The sequence below is a fragment of the Euprymna scolopes genome, chromosome 21, assembly GCF_053919585.1.
Source record: "Euprymna scolopes isolate OS-2025 chromosome 21, ASM5391958v1, whole genome shotgun sequence".
In the NCBI taxonomy this organism is placed as follows: domain Eukaryota; kingdom Metazoa; phylum Mollusca; class Cephalopoda; order Sepiida; family Sepiolidae; genus Euprymna; species Euprymna scolopes.
Window position 1 is genome coordinate 83,830,742 of NC_136502.1, and position 17,034 is coordinate 83,847,775.

General features: G+C 33.6%; 1 protein-coding gene across 1 annotated transcript in view; it reads left to right on the forward strand.

Annotated features, from left to right (window-relative positions):
- Positions 1-17,034, forward strand: part of LOC145242857 (protocadherin Fat 4-like) — a 154,864-nt gene that overhangs the window by 61,492 nt on the left and 76,338 nt on the right. Inside the window, exon 6 of the mRNA XM_080105972.1 lies at positions 5,957-6,075. Within this exon, the coding sequence (XP_079962098.1) occupies positions 5,957-6,075 (119 nt within the window). The remainder of the gene's footprint in view (positions 1-5,956; positions 6,076-17,034) is intronic.

Genomic DNA, 17,034 nt, shown 5'->3' on the forward strand with positions numbered 1-17,034 from the left:
ATCTGACATCTTAAGAGTGCTTACACGAATTATAAGCGACTAGCAGGACCTGTGGAAATTCCACAGCGGACTCTTTCATATGTAATATATTGATGTTGTAATATATTGATGTTAATGGAGACGCAAAAGTATTTTTTTGCAAAAAAAAAAAATGGGATGTAAGAAATTTCTTCCCTACACACCCAATTTTCTCCCTGCAGATAGCAAATGAAACTTCACAAACAAAGCCATACCTTTAACTCAAATTTTATTCAAGATGTATTAGTAAATGAAAGTTCTTGGTTTACAATAAGTCCTTTGCAAAAATAGTGGCTGAATTTGCTATCCATACGCAATGGAGCCTTTAGTTATGATTCGGTGGGAATGTAAGTTCAGGTTTCCTTTTAGAAGGATCCATGTTGTACATGGTTGAACACGGCGGGAATGTTGTCGCCCAATATGGCATATTTTAGGACCCTGTGGTCTCTGGAAGAAATAGGAATAATTTCCCATGATCAAATATATCAAGCCGAACACTGTATAATATCCTCATAGGGTAAAGTAAGTTCAGCAATTATGTTGTCTCTCTATTTAGAGAAATTTCCTTCGTCCACCCACTGCATGGTGTCCATGAAGGTAAAATCCTGGCACTCTATGACAGAGCACCACTGTGTGAGTCCTTTACTGTTCCGTGTTCATCGTCAGACTGAAAAATAACGCACATGTAATACAAAATTAGCGCCAAACTGGCGCATTCAAATTGAACCAATCAAAGACCGTCTAGCAAATCATGTTAGGCGGGCAAACAAATGGCGTTGGTTATGGAATTTCTCACAAAAGTTTTATGATATGTTTTTTTATTCAATTGTAAGATTAAAGTGCAGATTAGGTACAAAACACCCTCCCCTCCCCATGTTAAGAATGGCTTTTTAAATAATAATGTTATTATTTCAGCATGGATCACTCTATTTAGCGTTTCAACATTTTAGCAACATTCGGTTTAATCCACTGAATGTTGGTCGAGCCCAAGCCATGATTGACGGTAACTCCCAAGGATCTGGATCCAATTCTGCAAGAGTACCATTTTTTTTTTCGTTTTCGCCTTTTTTTTTTTTATTTTTTTAACTTTTTGGAGTGGATTGCTGTACTCAGAATATAAGAAACATGCATTTTTTCTTTTTATCAGAATATTTCATTACACCAAATTGAGCCACAGCAATGCATGGCAGGGTACAGCTAGTATATATATAAATTTAGTATTAAAAATGAATAAATGTCAAACCCACATGGTTGTGTATGTCACACTATGCTTGAGTTTTATGACTTACAAAAATAAAAGTCAAATTTTCAGTTCATCAGATTTACTCTCCAGCATTATATTCGCTTTAACATTTTTTTTTTTTTTAATTTTCTTTCTTTGAAGATTGTAACGTTGGGTATGGGGCAGCCAAACTAGCTGCCAATATTGCCCAGCTTTTTTTAGTATCCTCGTTGTTCCCTTAATGTTGACTGTTATACTCACAACGTTTCTGCCAATGTAACCTCCGACTTTCACCATATGCATTTTGTCAAATTTGGGAATCTTTATATAGAACTCGAAAGTTAGTATGGGATTTCAAACAGAACTTTTTATTTAATTTATGGTGAATAGATTGCTCTCGTTCCATCAGCAATGATTGGGTAAAAGTCTTAAGTAAGCTACCCTAACGGATTAAATAAAAAGTTCCGTTTCAAGTGCAATTGTCTGAATCTCTTTTGCACTTAGTTCACCAGGAATATTAATTAGGTAAGATTTCAGGTTCTTCATAAGCATTGTGCCACCTATAATAACTGGTATGATTTATATCTCCCTAAGACTACAGTTTCTTTTCATATCATACATAAGACCTTGACATTTCCTCTGTTTCTCCCTTTCAGCTCTGTTCAGACTAGCACGTGTTATTAGACAGCTTTAAGAAATTAACTTCCAAACCAAACTTTCACAAGAAACACTCGTCTAGCTAAAAACACTGTCAATAATTTCCCCCACTCTTCATCTGTGCCCAAACCTAAACGTACATTCCATGAAAAAAGCTTCTTTCTTTGAACTGCACACCTGTGAAACTCTCTTCCGTTTGCCTGCTTTCCACTTGATTATAATATGGTCATCTTCAAGTCGAATGTAAACATGTTGTTGATGAGCCGTTCCCCTTAAGTAATCCAATTTACCAAATTTGCACTACTAACGATTACTATGATATTGTCCCATTGACTATTGTACACTCTTTAACCCTTATCCTCGAGTGGCCTCTTAGCCTTGATAAGTGGTGATTCCTATGTGAAAAAAAAGTTAAAAAAAAAAATTAATCACTTGCCAGGTCAAGGGGCAAATGTGACATTTTGCTTTATTTATGACTGAAATTATTTTCGTCTTCATGTTTCAGGCTCAGATTATGTGCATAACTTCCAACTTGTCTGTTACCGTTTTGCTTGTGCTGCCAGCTAGCAGCAGGTCGCCATCAACGGATCCACTTCATGTCTTAAGAACCCTTAAAATTATAAAATTAAAAAATTAGAATAGAAATGCTATTAAGGCGTTCAGGGCTTGGAGCTGGAGTGCACAGGGATCCTCATTGATTCCCAAGAAATGCCAGGTGTTCCTCAAGTGGGGTAAGGGAGTGTTAAAGACTATAAATTTAATGAAATCTATTTCGATTAAGTTCCTTTTCTTACAGCTCCTCTACCAAATCAGGGCTTTGTTCATTCTTTGGCCTGACTCTAAAAACTGAATATTATAACATGTGAAAAAAGCAAGCTTAAAAAAAAAAAAATAAATAAAAAAATAAATGTTTTGTTTTATGCCATGTGCAAAAGGATATAGGATTCCTCATTCAATGACAGGTAGTGCCTGGTAGCCCTGCTAGTAGAAATATCAATGTCAATAAGACAATAGTCCAAAGAAATACAATGTAAATAAAAGTAAATGTTCATTCCAAAAATTGAGACAAAAATGATAAAATACTGGTTGCTTATGGTTTGTTGATAAACTAAATCTATATGTGGAAAATACGCTTCTGAATTTTTTTAGATGCTGAGTGGTTATTCGTATCATTTGTTCTCTTCAAACTACTGTTCTCATCTTGAGTGTCATTTTCACAACGTTTCGGTCGATGTAACCTCTGACCTTCTTCATGTGTATCTTGTCGAACTCAGGAATCTATCTACCGAACTTGAGAATCTGCACAGAATTTCGTCCGGAAACCTTTATTTACTTTACGGGGGTAGCATGCTCTTGTTCTGTCAGTCATGACTGGTTAGAGGTCCTAAGCAATTCGCAATTGCATTTTTCAGTTACTCACACTGAGCATGGTACCCCTGTGAAGTAAATAAAATATTCTGTTTGAAATTATGTGCAGATTCCCGAGTTTGACAGAAACATTCCATGTATTCAACAAGATACACCTGAAGAAGTTCGGAGGTAACATCGACCAAAACGTTGTGAAAATGGTACTAAGATGAGAACAGTTGTTTGAAAAATCCAAATAATATGAAAGGAAAATATGGTTTTGACAAAATAACTTCATCTATTGTCAAATGCAACATTTAGATTGGCATTGTCTTTAGAGAAAGCAAAGGAAAGTAGTTATTGATATTTCATATGTTCTGTGATGTTTTCCATTTTAAAGACCATATTTATACAAATAAATAAAAAGACAGAAGATACTTTCACATCAAATTGTATGACTGCTGTCAGCTACATTCAATTTCTCCATTTATGATATTATCCTAGCTCTCTTTTATGTAATACTTGCACTTTTCTTTCTTGAATTTCCTTTCTTTAAAAACTGAGTGGCCTAACCTTATTGATTCGACAATAATCCTCTAAAAAAAAAAAAAAAAAAAAAGGTGCCGGTATCAAATAACCCAACAAAAACCGACATACAATAAAACACAACCATAAAGCAACCAAAAAGTTCAATTTCAATTAAATCAACTGAGGGGAAACAAAAGTCTCTAAAAAAGTTGGTTTATTGAAAATGATTTTAAAATTTTCCTTCGTTTTAAGTGTTTTCAAAGGAATTAGTTCAAAACAACTTAATAAAAAAAAAAATTATGAAGAACCCGATTTTAATTTCTATAATTTTTGCCTGAATTTCTGCTCCAAGCAGATATAATGTTGATACTTGGAGAAATCTATAGAGGCCGGATTTTCTATTTTTTTATGAAAAGAATAATTTTGAAATGATTTGATTATATTAATATTTTAATAATTTTGATGTTTTCCTTTTTGAGAAGTGTCCTAAAAATATTTTCCTTGAATTTTTATGCATTAAATTCTGTGACTGTTGTCAGTTTTCTCCACTTAAGATATTACACAATCTTTCTTTCCTTTTTTTTACTCTCTTTCTTTTTTCTTGCTTTCTCTATATACTACTTTATATTTGTTTTATTCTTTCTTTCTGCTCGGTTGTTTTCTTAAATTTAATCTCCTTAAAAATGTACCACCGAATTTTATTAATTCAAAAATGTGCTACCTAACTTTATTCATTCAGAAAAAGTAACACTCCAAAAAGTTCAGTTTCAGATTAATTGGGAGATAACAATGATCTCTAAAACAATTGAGTTAACAAAAAACAAAAACAATGGTCTTTAAAACAAGTTAGTTAACCAAAAAAATAAAATGGTCTCTAAAACAAGTGAGTTAACCCCCTTCCCCCCAAAAAACAATGGTTTCTAAAACAAGTTGATTAACCAAAAAAATGGTCTCTAAAACAAGGTAGTTAACAAAAAAACAAAAACAATTGAGTTAACCAAAAAACAATGGTCTCTAAAACAAGTGAGTTAACCAAAAAATAAAAATAAAACAATGGTCTCTAAAACAAGTTAGTTGAACCTCGTCCCCCCAAAAAAAAAACAATGGTCTCTAAAACAAGTTATTTACCTCCCCCCCCCCCAAAAAAAAGCCAATGGTCTCTAAAGTAAGTCAACCAAAAAAAAACAAAAACAATTGTCTCTAAAACAAATTAGTTAACCAAAACAAAACAAGTTAATTAACTCTCACCCCCCCCAAAAAAAAAACAATGAAAACAAGTTAGTTAACCAAAAAATAATTTTTGTGATAACTTTTGGAAACTACTTCCAAAATACCTAGTTGACAAAAATAACCGATTTTAATTCACGTAATTTTCTCTTAATTTGTGTTCAAAAAGATAGGAAATTCGTGATGAAAGAAAATCTTTAGGAGCCAGATTTTTTTTCTTCCTTTTCTTTTATGAAAAGAAGGATGAAATGATTTGATTAAATGAAATATTTGTGTAATGATTAAATAAGAAACAAAACAAACCATTAAATTGATGATGATGATGATGATGATGGATCCTTAGGAGGGGGGAGGTCTCTGAGTTTATTGATTTATAAAGACTATCATCTTCCAGATATTAAGTTCTTTGCCATCCCAAACTCGTACATAAGTCATAGATTATATTGATTCTTTTAGAACCCAACCGTGACCTTGATCTTGCATTGTGCGAAAGGCTGCACTCTTGAATGTTCATTGCCATGTGAAGAAGTTGTTGACTGTGTACAAATTCTTTTGCTCTGATCCCCATCCTACCCACTACTCTCCCTCCAAAAAAAAAAAAAAATAAGGGGGGGAAAAAATAAGCTCAGAAATTTAATTTCCTAAGTTAGCTTTATCTCATAACCTATTCACAATCCCTCATAATCATCTTTCTTTTATTGTTCTGTTCTTTATTTAGCATGAGAGCAATTGAGAGAAGTTAGGCAGAAAAAAAAAACAAAAAAACTTTCAGTGATCCATACTCTTACCAAACGTGCGCTGTTACATGGATTTAAGCAGCTTTAATATGACCCCTCCTTTGATTTACCGGAGCAATTAAAAAAAACTTTGTGTGTTTCATCATACATGTGAAGAAACCATTGTCAAGGATTATTTTCTTTTTTTTTTTCCTTTCTTTTCTTTCCCTCTTATCATCAGCATCCTTCTGACACTCCAGATCACACAGAGGGTGATTGATATTTTGGAAGCTGCAACAGTATTACGATATACTGCTGGAAGGCAGCACCTAACAGTTTCGAATGGAATTAGCTACTCAAGTAAGTTAATATTTACTTTATAATCAATCCAGAATTTTATCTTTGAATGCTTAAAATGTAATTGAGACTATTGCTTTTTGGTTTCAATGTGTTTTCTTTGAACGTATTTATTTTTCGTTAAGATCCTCAGCAATTCAAGTTTGTTTCAAATGAAAAAAAAAAAAATTCTTGAATTGCTTATGTTAAGGTTAAATTTTTTGAGTTCAGTAAACTGTGATAATGTTTTTAAATGCTACATTTTAATGTCAGAAAGGCTGAAAGGGAGTCTAATTAAAAGTTGTATCCAATGAAACTACAGTGGGAAGGTTATGATGGGAGTCTGATAGGAATGTTTCAACAACGCTTTGGTTGGGGCGGGGGGGGGTCTCCTGAATTTTATTTTTGTTTCTTTGCATAAAATATTGCTGAAAAAAGTATACAGGAAAAATTTTTTTAAATAAAATAAATAAATAAATAAATAAGAAGAAGACTATAAAAAAAACAGTACATGGCCTAAATTTTAATAAATCAAACTTTTTTCAAAAAGACGATATTAAATTTGAAAACTTGAAAACGGGTAATCCTATACTCCATAAAAAAGACCTACCTGTATATATTTGTTTATATTTAATATAAGAGTTACCAAGTAAAACACGTGCCTTTTTTTTTTTTTTACTTCTGGACGAAAACAATTTCAAGTGGTAAAGGGAAGCGAAAAAGTAAAAAGTAACCTCTGCTGGCGAACTGAATTCGTCAAAAAATCCTCCATGTTAAATCAAAAATAAACTAGTTTTTTTTTTGTTTTTGTTTTTTTTTTTGGTGGGGGGGTCTTCAGCTCATCAGAAATGATAATAATAGTTTATACATGAAAAAATAAATTACTAAAGTAATTCTATAATTTCATATTAATATTAGTGTGAACACTGGCAAAGAATATGTTTTTCCAGTCATCTTTGATGGAGAGTGTACACTAGTATATTGAATAATATTGAAAGTTTTATTAAAATTGGATAGGTTATGATATGGGGTGATTTTTAAAAAAAACTAATGTTGATTTATAATAAATAGTTATCATATTTACGAGGGTGAAGGACATAAAATCCCTTTGAGTTTGCACTGTTTATTTGCTGAGTAGGTATGTAATTCTGACTTTTGTTTGTTTGTTTGTTTGTTTATTGTATTTTCTTTGAACGTATACATTTTTGGATAAAGCTACTCAATAATAATTCAAAAGAAACTTGTACTGACGTTTCTGAATTTTTGAGATGAAGATTGGTTATTTATATTATTATTTTAATTCTTCGGACTACTGTTCTCACCTTGAGTGTGATTTTCACAACGTTTCGATTTATGTAACCTCCAACCTTCTTTATATGTATCTTGTTGAACTCGAGAATGCTCCTGTTGAATTCAGGAATTTGGACGGAATTTTGAACGGAATCCTTTATTTACTTCCGCGAGGACTCGTGGCGCAGTGGTTAGAATACTTGGAAAAATCTATTAAAGGGTGAAGGTTCAATCCTCAGTGTGAGCAACCGAAAAATACAATTGTGAATTACTTAGGACCTCTATCCAGTCATGGCTAACAAAACAAGAGCATGCTACCCCCATGAACTAAATAAAGGGTTCCGTTCGAAATTCTGTCCAAATTCCAGAGTTCAACAAAAACATTCCGGAGTTCGACAAGATACATTCGAAGAAAGTCGGAGGTTACATCGACCAAAACGTTGTGAAAATCATACTCAAGATGAGAACAGTAGTTCGATGAATCCAAATAATACGAAACTTGTACTGTTTATTTAAAGTTTAGCAGTAGTTAAATTTTAATTGACAATCGTACCAACTGATTACTCCAGTAAACTCTGGTGGTCTTTTTAAATAGTCTTAATATATTTTAAAGTCATAAGATCGGCTATTGCTGCCACACCTGGAGAGGTGTCCCTCAGAGTACTCTTTTATGTGTAAAATCGATTTTAAAATCTAGTGGTTGGGACATGGTCTCTTCTGTTCTGTAAGTTCCTTTCCAATACAAAAGAGGCATTGCTAGTTTTTTTTGTTTTTTTTTCCTCTACTCTATTCTTATTTGCATGGAAGCTGCTTTGACTCCTTCTTGTAAAACATTTACAACAAGAACTCGTCTTCTACCGTGTGCATAGCGTCAGGTATAATTTCTCTGAATAGAATTCCTTATCAAGGGCTTCCGTGAGGATTACAACATGGTCATCTTCAAATCCAATGTCAACAAATATTTGTCATAAATCGTCCTTATAAATACTCAGTGATTTCATTCCATCCATCGTTTTTGCTTCTCTCATAATATCCTTCGCCCGCTTCTTCATCCTCGAGAGGCTTTTGACCTTGATGACTCATTAGTTTAAAGGAAAGTTATCACCTGATCACGTCCAGGAAGTCTCATCAAAGTTGATAGCAGCATATATTTGATTACTGGTATATATTTTAATGCATTGTATAAATTGATAAACCGTTTTAATAACTTCATAATGGTTAAACGTGTTACGAAAATAAAAATAAAGCATTCATGAAATTTAGTGAAAGTCTTTCCAATTTTTAATTAACAACATTACTGGAAGTCTGTTTACCGTACGTTTGAAAAAAAAAAAAATTAACTCTTCATGTTCAAAAATCTCATCTATTTAACTAAAGTTTTTTTTTCCCCCCAAAGGTGTTTACAAATATTAATATTAAGATGAGAAGAAAATTATTATTATTTTTTTTTAATTTTTATTTTAGTCATCAATCATTAGCAGCATTATTTGAAAGAAAAAAGAATTTAATATTTATTCAGTTATTCAAACACTAATGATGTCCCACTGGTAACTCACATACGCACGCACGCACACACGTATTGATGACAATATTTTGGCAAAGCAGTTGAGAATCACTGGTCTGAGTAATTAGTCAGGCTGAAAACTTTTGAAAACCCCCCTTGGATTTTTCCTTTTAAAAAGTTCCTGTTACGATTACATTAAGAATTCATTTTCTTTTATGACAATAATTTATAGATTTTTTAAAAAGTATATGAAATCTCTGATTGAACATTAGTTTCTATTTTTATTATTATTATTATTTTTTTGTTTACTTGCCTCCCCACGAGGGCAGAGTTAGACATGAGGTCGGTTTTTAATGTGGGGGGAAAACCAGCTCGCCAAAAAGGGCGCACTCCAATCAGTAACAAAAAAATTTAAAAAATGTGGCAGTCATCGAAGATTTCTCTTCCATTAACCGAGACCAAAAAAGTGTAGTGTAGCATCTGAAGAACAGATACTACACTCTGATCCTGGCTTGAAGGCCAAGATTTATTAATTCTTAAGAACAATTATTAATCCATTATCACCACCATCATCATCATCTTCATATTCGGTTAAACATCTGCTGGCATTTATTGGACACTTTTGCCATAATTGCAAAAGTTGCTTATATATCATGAATATTTTCATAATAATCTTTACAATTATTTCCTATTATTTCCTATTATTAGTATTATTTCCTATTATTAGTATTATTTACTATTATTAGTATTATTTACTCGTTAGGAGTTCTCACACAAGTCATCATCAATGATTGCTCACTCACAATAACAAGTGATGTCCCTCTGGAGTTTGAATTACAACAAGTCTCCCCAGAACTGCCGTTTACCATGGATTTCTCACTGGCAACAACCGTTTGTTTTCTCTAGAGTTTTGAGTGACAATATGCTTCCCCAAGGGTTCAGTGTCCCCACACCTTTCCAGTGGAGGTCTGCTTAGTGCTCTCCCACCTCAGTCTTTTCATCCTCCTTCACCTTTCATGACCGTTTTCTGTGGTGCCAGACAATTTATTTTATTAACCTTATTTATGATGATATTTGTCACAATCTTTTTTTTTATTGGTTGATTGAGTTTAATCAGTTTGGCTTTTTATATTCAGCACTTTTTGAATCAAAAAAAAAAAAAAGGCAAGAAACATTTTGTTATCGACTGGCACTGTGATGTACAAAATTCAGTGACTTGATTCGAAATGACATAACTTCAATCGCTTTCTAGTCAATCTGCAGAGAAATTTTCCTACTTTTTCTTTTTTCTTTCTTTTTTTTTTTTTTTTTTCTTGTAAGGAAGCATCTTATGCGTTCGGATCATTTTTCCCTTGCATTATCTCATTCTTTGCTGCCTCACTAGTCTGTCATTCTATCTCTCACAGTCTTAATAAAGAATATAACTGCCAACCTTTTGATACTCCTGTTCTTATAAAAAAAAAAATGTTTAAAATACTGACATATATGACACATTTTCAACCGTAAAAGTTTTGTTATTCAGTTTTCTTTTTAAAGAAATTCTGGCTATTATCGATTAAACACTAAATATTTAAATTATAAGTTAAAAAAAAAAGGTGGGTATGAAGTAAATATACAAAATAATATCCTTAAAGTTGATATTTTACAATACATTTCTTTATCACGCCCTAAAATTGTTGCTAATAACATTTTTTTTTGTTGGGGAAGGGGGGGGGGTCATTATTATATTAAGTAAACACTAAATTTCTATATAAAAATATTTTTCTAAGCTTACCATTGAATTTTTAGTGGTGGTTTGATTTGCTATCTAAGTATAATACAGGGTGTAACGATAGATTTGTCGCCCTAATGAAAACAACACTACAGCTTTATTCTAAAACTGACATCTATTCGATATAGCCGCCTTCAGCCTCAATCACCGTCTGAAAACGGGTGCAGAACTGGCAGCATGCCTTTTCCACAAGTGCCAGCATGAGCTCGGCGAATACTCGGCAGATGGCGGCGATCAGGCTGGCTTTGATCTTTGATATTGTGAGAGGTCATGTTGGTGATGTTCTTGACGTATGACCAAACGAAGTAGTCCAGTGGGTTCATGTGGGGAGAGGAGGGGGTACAGTGAGAGAAGTGTACAAAGTTGTAGCACCCCTTCTGAAACCAAGTCTCTTTGGATTTATGGGCCTCACCAAGTCTTGCTGCCACATTCAGGGTCTGCCAGCGGCCACCTGATTGCACCAGAGGATCACCACACTCTTCAACACATCCAGGTACACTTTGGTGTTGACTTTCAAGCCGACTTTGATGTGAGGTGGCATGATGTGGCCCTCACTTGAAACCACACTAAAGACCATAACTGTGGCGAGAAACTTCATTTAGCTGTGCTAAATGAAGTTTAGCCCAGATTGAACTTCCAGATTGACTTGTTTAGCACAGCTACACCGTCCAGATTTGCATTTTGAAGGTGCTAGCAATGGTCCTGTTGCCATAACTTGGATCGGTAGAGAGCATGTTGAACAGCGGTGCATCTCTGATCTTGCTTGTTGAATATTGTGTCATTTTTAAACATGATAGAAGGCTCCTATCGCTCTTGGGATTTGTACACAACTGGACAACAAAAAAAAAAAGAAAACCGATCTTCATCAAATGGGAATGAAATCATGTCGCCTTTTCTAGAGCGACAATTTTATCGTTCCACTCTTTGTAAAGTAAGGGATTTATGTTGAAGCAAATCAAATTTTATGTCAAATAGAAAACTAACTTGATCTACCTTTTTTATTACTTTTTTTATTACTTTAAAATGTGCTTAATTTGTACTAATAAAACTTGTTTTTCAAAAAATGATGAATAACAAAATGGATGAATAAAAGTTATTACAATATGTTTGATGATTTTTTTTTATTTACAAAAATTTCTTTTTAATATGAACTGAAAATATGGCGCTTATTTTCTCAACATCACGAATTCTTTTCTTTCGTTAAACCATTTTTTTCTACTATGAACATATACTATGTATACAAAAATATTTTAAGATATGGGAAAATGTTTTATGATTTTTCATGTAGATAATTAAAGAGGAAATTAAAACATGCACTTTATTTACTCACATATATAATCCCCCCTCCCCTATTTCAACAAAGCACATTCCGGAAATAAGTTTACAAACTTAATAAGTTTACAAACTTATTTCCGGAATATACTTTGTTGAAATTCATGTATTATTGAAATGTATTCAAATAATGTTTAAAGCAAGCTTACAACTCATTTGAAAATATTATAAATGTGTGCTTGCTATAGGAAATAAGGTTGTTGCTGTTATATTTCTTACGTTATTATTTTATCATTATTCCATTTTCATGACTTATTTTAGTAATTCTGAACTTGCTATTGATAACAGTGTCTTGTGGCATATTTAGGTATGAGAATCAGTTAGTATCGTGGAATGTCAATGATACTTTTGTTATAGTCTTATGTTGGCCCATAGAAAGCATAATATATAGTATAATCACGTGATACACTGGTTCTTTAAATCATTCTAGTGATCATTTGGGAATAATAGACACTGTACGTGGGAGGGCAATGACACTTCCCTGCAAAAACTAATGTCAAAATTATCTCCCTTAACTGGAACATGCTGCTTATGGGAATCACTTGAATTCAATATCTCCTAGTAACTTCCTTCTTAATTCATATGTGAGAAAAAAAGGAAGCGAGTCCAATCTGCCCAGAGTGAATACCACACAAATACAGTGATACAATACATATAGGGAGCCAAAGATTTATAACTTGGTTTGTGTGTATCACCAACATAAGAAAAGCGTCAAATAGAACTCCATTTAACACAAAACAAACTATGAACATTTAAGGTTTGAATAACTTTTATCATCAACAGAAGAATAGATTGAATGTGCATGCTACAAAAGGTTAATTTTTATGTGTCGGCAGCTTTTAAAATAGTATAAAGTTAGGCGTTAAAATAGACGAAGTAAAAGAAGGAAAATGTTCGTAAAGAGTACTTATTCCTTGTTTCTTTTTGTTGGTAGTGGTCATAAAGATGAGTGTTTGTTAGCTTCAACAGCAAAAGCAGGCTGACTTCTCACCTGACTGCTCCTGTGTGTTATCCCCTTTGTGTATGGTTCCCTACTTTATTGTTTACAAAAATATTGGACTTTTATCTCTTTTTAGGCGGCTCTCGCAGACACGTCGGTTGTTAAATTCATTTTTATCGGGAAGGGAGCCCACTCCCATTGACTTATTAATTTTCAGTATTTTTCTCTTTCGCGTAAATTTACCAACTATTTGGACAAAATATTCTTAACATTTAATTATTGATGAAAATGCTATTTTGAACTTAAGTGTGACAGACCAATGATCATCGCATTTTAAAAAATTAATTTCAAAAGTCTCAAATCAGTCCAACTCATATTTAATGCATGCATTCAAGTTCATTTTGTCTTTATTTTGCGACAATTAATACTTGTTATGCTGTTATGTTAAATGAAAGTTGAATAAAGTTTATTTCCCTAAGCCTATTTTCCTATATATTCTTTAATAACACACAATTCATGCGAAAATCTAAGATACTTACTCACATTTAACATAATTATAGACAGATATACTGACCCTATCCCCCTATACACACACATACCAACACGCTTCTAGTAAAAGTTAAAAAGGAAATATTTTTCTCAAAATTTTTTCCTATTTTAAAGTCTTTCTCTGGTTTCATGTAAAACAAAATGATGCAACAAGCAAGATAAGTAAATTCAATAAGACAATGTGTCATCTTCTTCAAATTTTTAACTGTACATATTTTAAATATCTTAGAGCGAAATCATTTTTTAATACAACTTTCTTATTCATAAAATTTGTTTTATCATTATAATCGAATTGAATGTCGTAAAGTTATCTACTTTTCATTCATTCTTTAAATTTCTTTTTCCCAGATTAGGATAATTCAAATCTTAAAAGATCTTATGATTTTTCTTTTATCTCAAAGTTTATGGTTTAGACTTTAAAAGCTACACTAGTTACATACCATGTTGAATTTTTCACCTGTTCATATTTTTGTTTTTCCTTTATTTATTTTTTATATTAGCAGGGGGGGGGCGGCTTTGCCCGGGTGTAAAATACGATAAAATATGATATTTTAATTTGTCCAGATTTCGTATATATTATTATAGAGCTGTAATTTCAAAAGTAAAAAAAAAATATTTGAATGGCATCAGCTAGAATCGAAACCAAAACTGTAGCATTCAAAACTGGTAACGTACCAACGTGACACGTATATAAACCAATTAAAAATTAAAAATAAACTAAGATAAACATACAAAATGTTTAATGATTTTTTTCAATTTTGACCCATTTTTTATCAGTTTTAACTGGCTAAAGACCCACAAAAGAATGGTCCGTAAAAAATCCATTCATTTGAGGTCTCTAGTGCCGCTCTGCAACTTTTAGTTTCGGAGGAGATAGAGTTTGAAAATATGGAGACAGACAGACAGATATATAACCGTTTATATATTAGATTTTTCATTCTTTTGATTGGTCAATTTGAATATTGGTCATGTTGAATAGGCATTCAACTCAAACTAAAATCCACCTCTGTTGATACTGAAGATTTTAACAAAGAATCCTATAAAACTTTGTAACAGATTTGTCAAGTTTCAGACAAGATTTGAATTGATTTTGCTTTAATATGTAAGCCATGATAAATATTGCTAGGATGTTTTATTAGAATACTAGCCTGGTTGCCCGTTATTGCCCGGGTGTTTGGAGGTGTGTGTTGAGCAAAAAAAAAAATAAAGTAAAAAAAGTTGTAGTAGGCAAGCGCCAAAAAAAAAAAACAGTGGTAGTAGGTAGGCAGGCTTGAACCCGTGCTGCAAAGGAGGAAAAGAAACAGAAAAAAAAACGTGATGCGTTAGCTGTTATGCTCTTTGCCAAACCGGAAGTGATGTAGGTTTAAATTAAGGCTAGACAATCGAAAAGAGGAGAGGACTTTCAAAAATATCGGCGAAAAAAGCGACCCCTCCCTGCAGTTGAGGGTGAAGGAATTAATGTTTTTGGCCAATTGTTCGATATTTGTCATCCGAAGGGTCGAGCTTCAAAATGATACCGATCTTGTAAAAATCCGTCTCCTTTGTCGAAAGTTTTTGTGAGACATACAAACATACATGCATACATACATTAAACAGACAGGTGAGATTTATATTATAGACTAGCAGGGGTACTCGGCATTGCCCGGGTGAGAAACATGGGGGGGGGGGGGGTAAAAAGTTTTGGTATGTAGATAGGATCGAACCCGAAGCCCTGAGGTGAAGTTGGAAAATAAAATGTGAAAAAAACATGACACGTTAACCAATCGGCCAATAAGAAAGAGTTACTGAAGACGTTTGAATTTATTTAAGTAGGAAGAGAATTGACAGGTGCCCGTACCTAATGACTTAATGAGGTCAAGTGGAAATCGTGGAGTTAACATTTTCTGGGAGCGTTATGACGACGTAAACAATAGCTAGTCAGCAGTTAACATTTTCTGCAGGACAGTTTTTAATGAGGTCAATAACTCAGTTTGTTTGTTTTTACCCAACTTTGGGGAAAACCAGCTCCCTGTTTATTAGGGGAGTGTCCAGACGAAAGCAATTGTTTGATATGACACTAAAAAGTCGACATTGACCAAACGTTTACATCACTTTCCAGAGACCAACTGGAACTGCCAATTCGAATCCAGTTTTGCATTTTTATACTGAAAAGTGAAAGATACACGCGGTGATTTAAAAATCTGGAAAAAAATAGCGCGTGAAAGTCAGGCAAATTAAATACACACGCGACCCCCGTTCGTAACTCTTAGATATTATCATTTAGACGTGATATAAAAAGTTTTAAGAAGGAATGAGCTGACCGAGAAGTCCAGCAAAAAAGGCCTTTTACAGACATACACAAAAAGCGAACATACATACATACACACATTTTCGCTTTTATATATATATATATATATATATATATATATATAGAAAGAGAGAGAGAGAGAGAGAGAGACTAGCGGGGGTACCCGGCGTTGCTCGGGTGTTTGTGTTGGGGAGTGGGAGTAGATCAAAACAACCCTGTTTAAAAAAAAACGTTGGCTGGATGTTTGGAGGCGTAAAAGAAAAGAAGTTTTAGTAGGAAGGTAGGCTCGAACCCAAAGCCTTGACATGAAGGTGGAAATGAAAGGGGGAAAAACCATCTCGGTCACGAGAGGAGAGGAAGTGGAAGCTGTCTAAATTTAAGGTTTATACAGTGAAATTGACAGGTGCGAGAAAGTTAAGTCACGTGATGTTTCCCCCGCCCCATCATTTGCTTTTTTTATACTGAAAAGCGTAACAAAGACACAGCGATCGAAAAATATCTCGAAAATAGCGCGTAAAAGTTGGGTAAATTAAAGATAGCCGCGACCCCCATTCTTAAGTCGTAGATATTATGATTTAGACAGCATATAAAAAGTTTTAAGAAAGAGTGAGCCGACTGAGAAGCCAGGCGAAAAAAACCTTTGGCAGACATACACAAAGATGCACACACGCACACACACTAACACACATTTTTGTTTTTATATATATAGATGGTTAGAATGAAAGTAGATTATATGAGGTCCTTTTGTAACGTAGTACATGTTGACACATGTAGACCCAACATGTTGTAGGCTCAGTTGCAAAGGAGGCAAAAGAATACGAAAGAACTTCAACTCTGGTTTCATCCTTTAAGAAAAGACGTTTATTCCTCATTCGTACGCCATGCATGACTTCTTGCTATGGCTGTGACGTCACCACGTCTTTAATGTGATCGTCTTCTTTAATGTTATCGTGCTCCTTCTCTCTGATCCTTGTTCACTTGAACGTCACCGTCGGTTTGTGCACATGTTCTTTTTATAGCCTTTTTCTTTACCGTGACATCACTTTGCACACAGCCGCTATACTCTGTTACACTTTTGCAAACTGATTCAGTTGGATGTTTACACATTTCCATTGTATAGTTCAAACAAATATAATCCAAAATCTTTTTCAAATCAGCTTTTGTATCTTTATTATTACATTTTCACCCCAAACAAAGCCCATTGCCACTTTGGTGTAGGGGGCTACTATCAGGGACATAAGCTACTGGGGTACTATGTAGGGAGTTGGGCAGCAAGATGTCTGTTCACATTACACTTGAACTTCTGCATG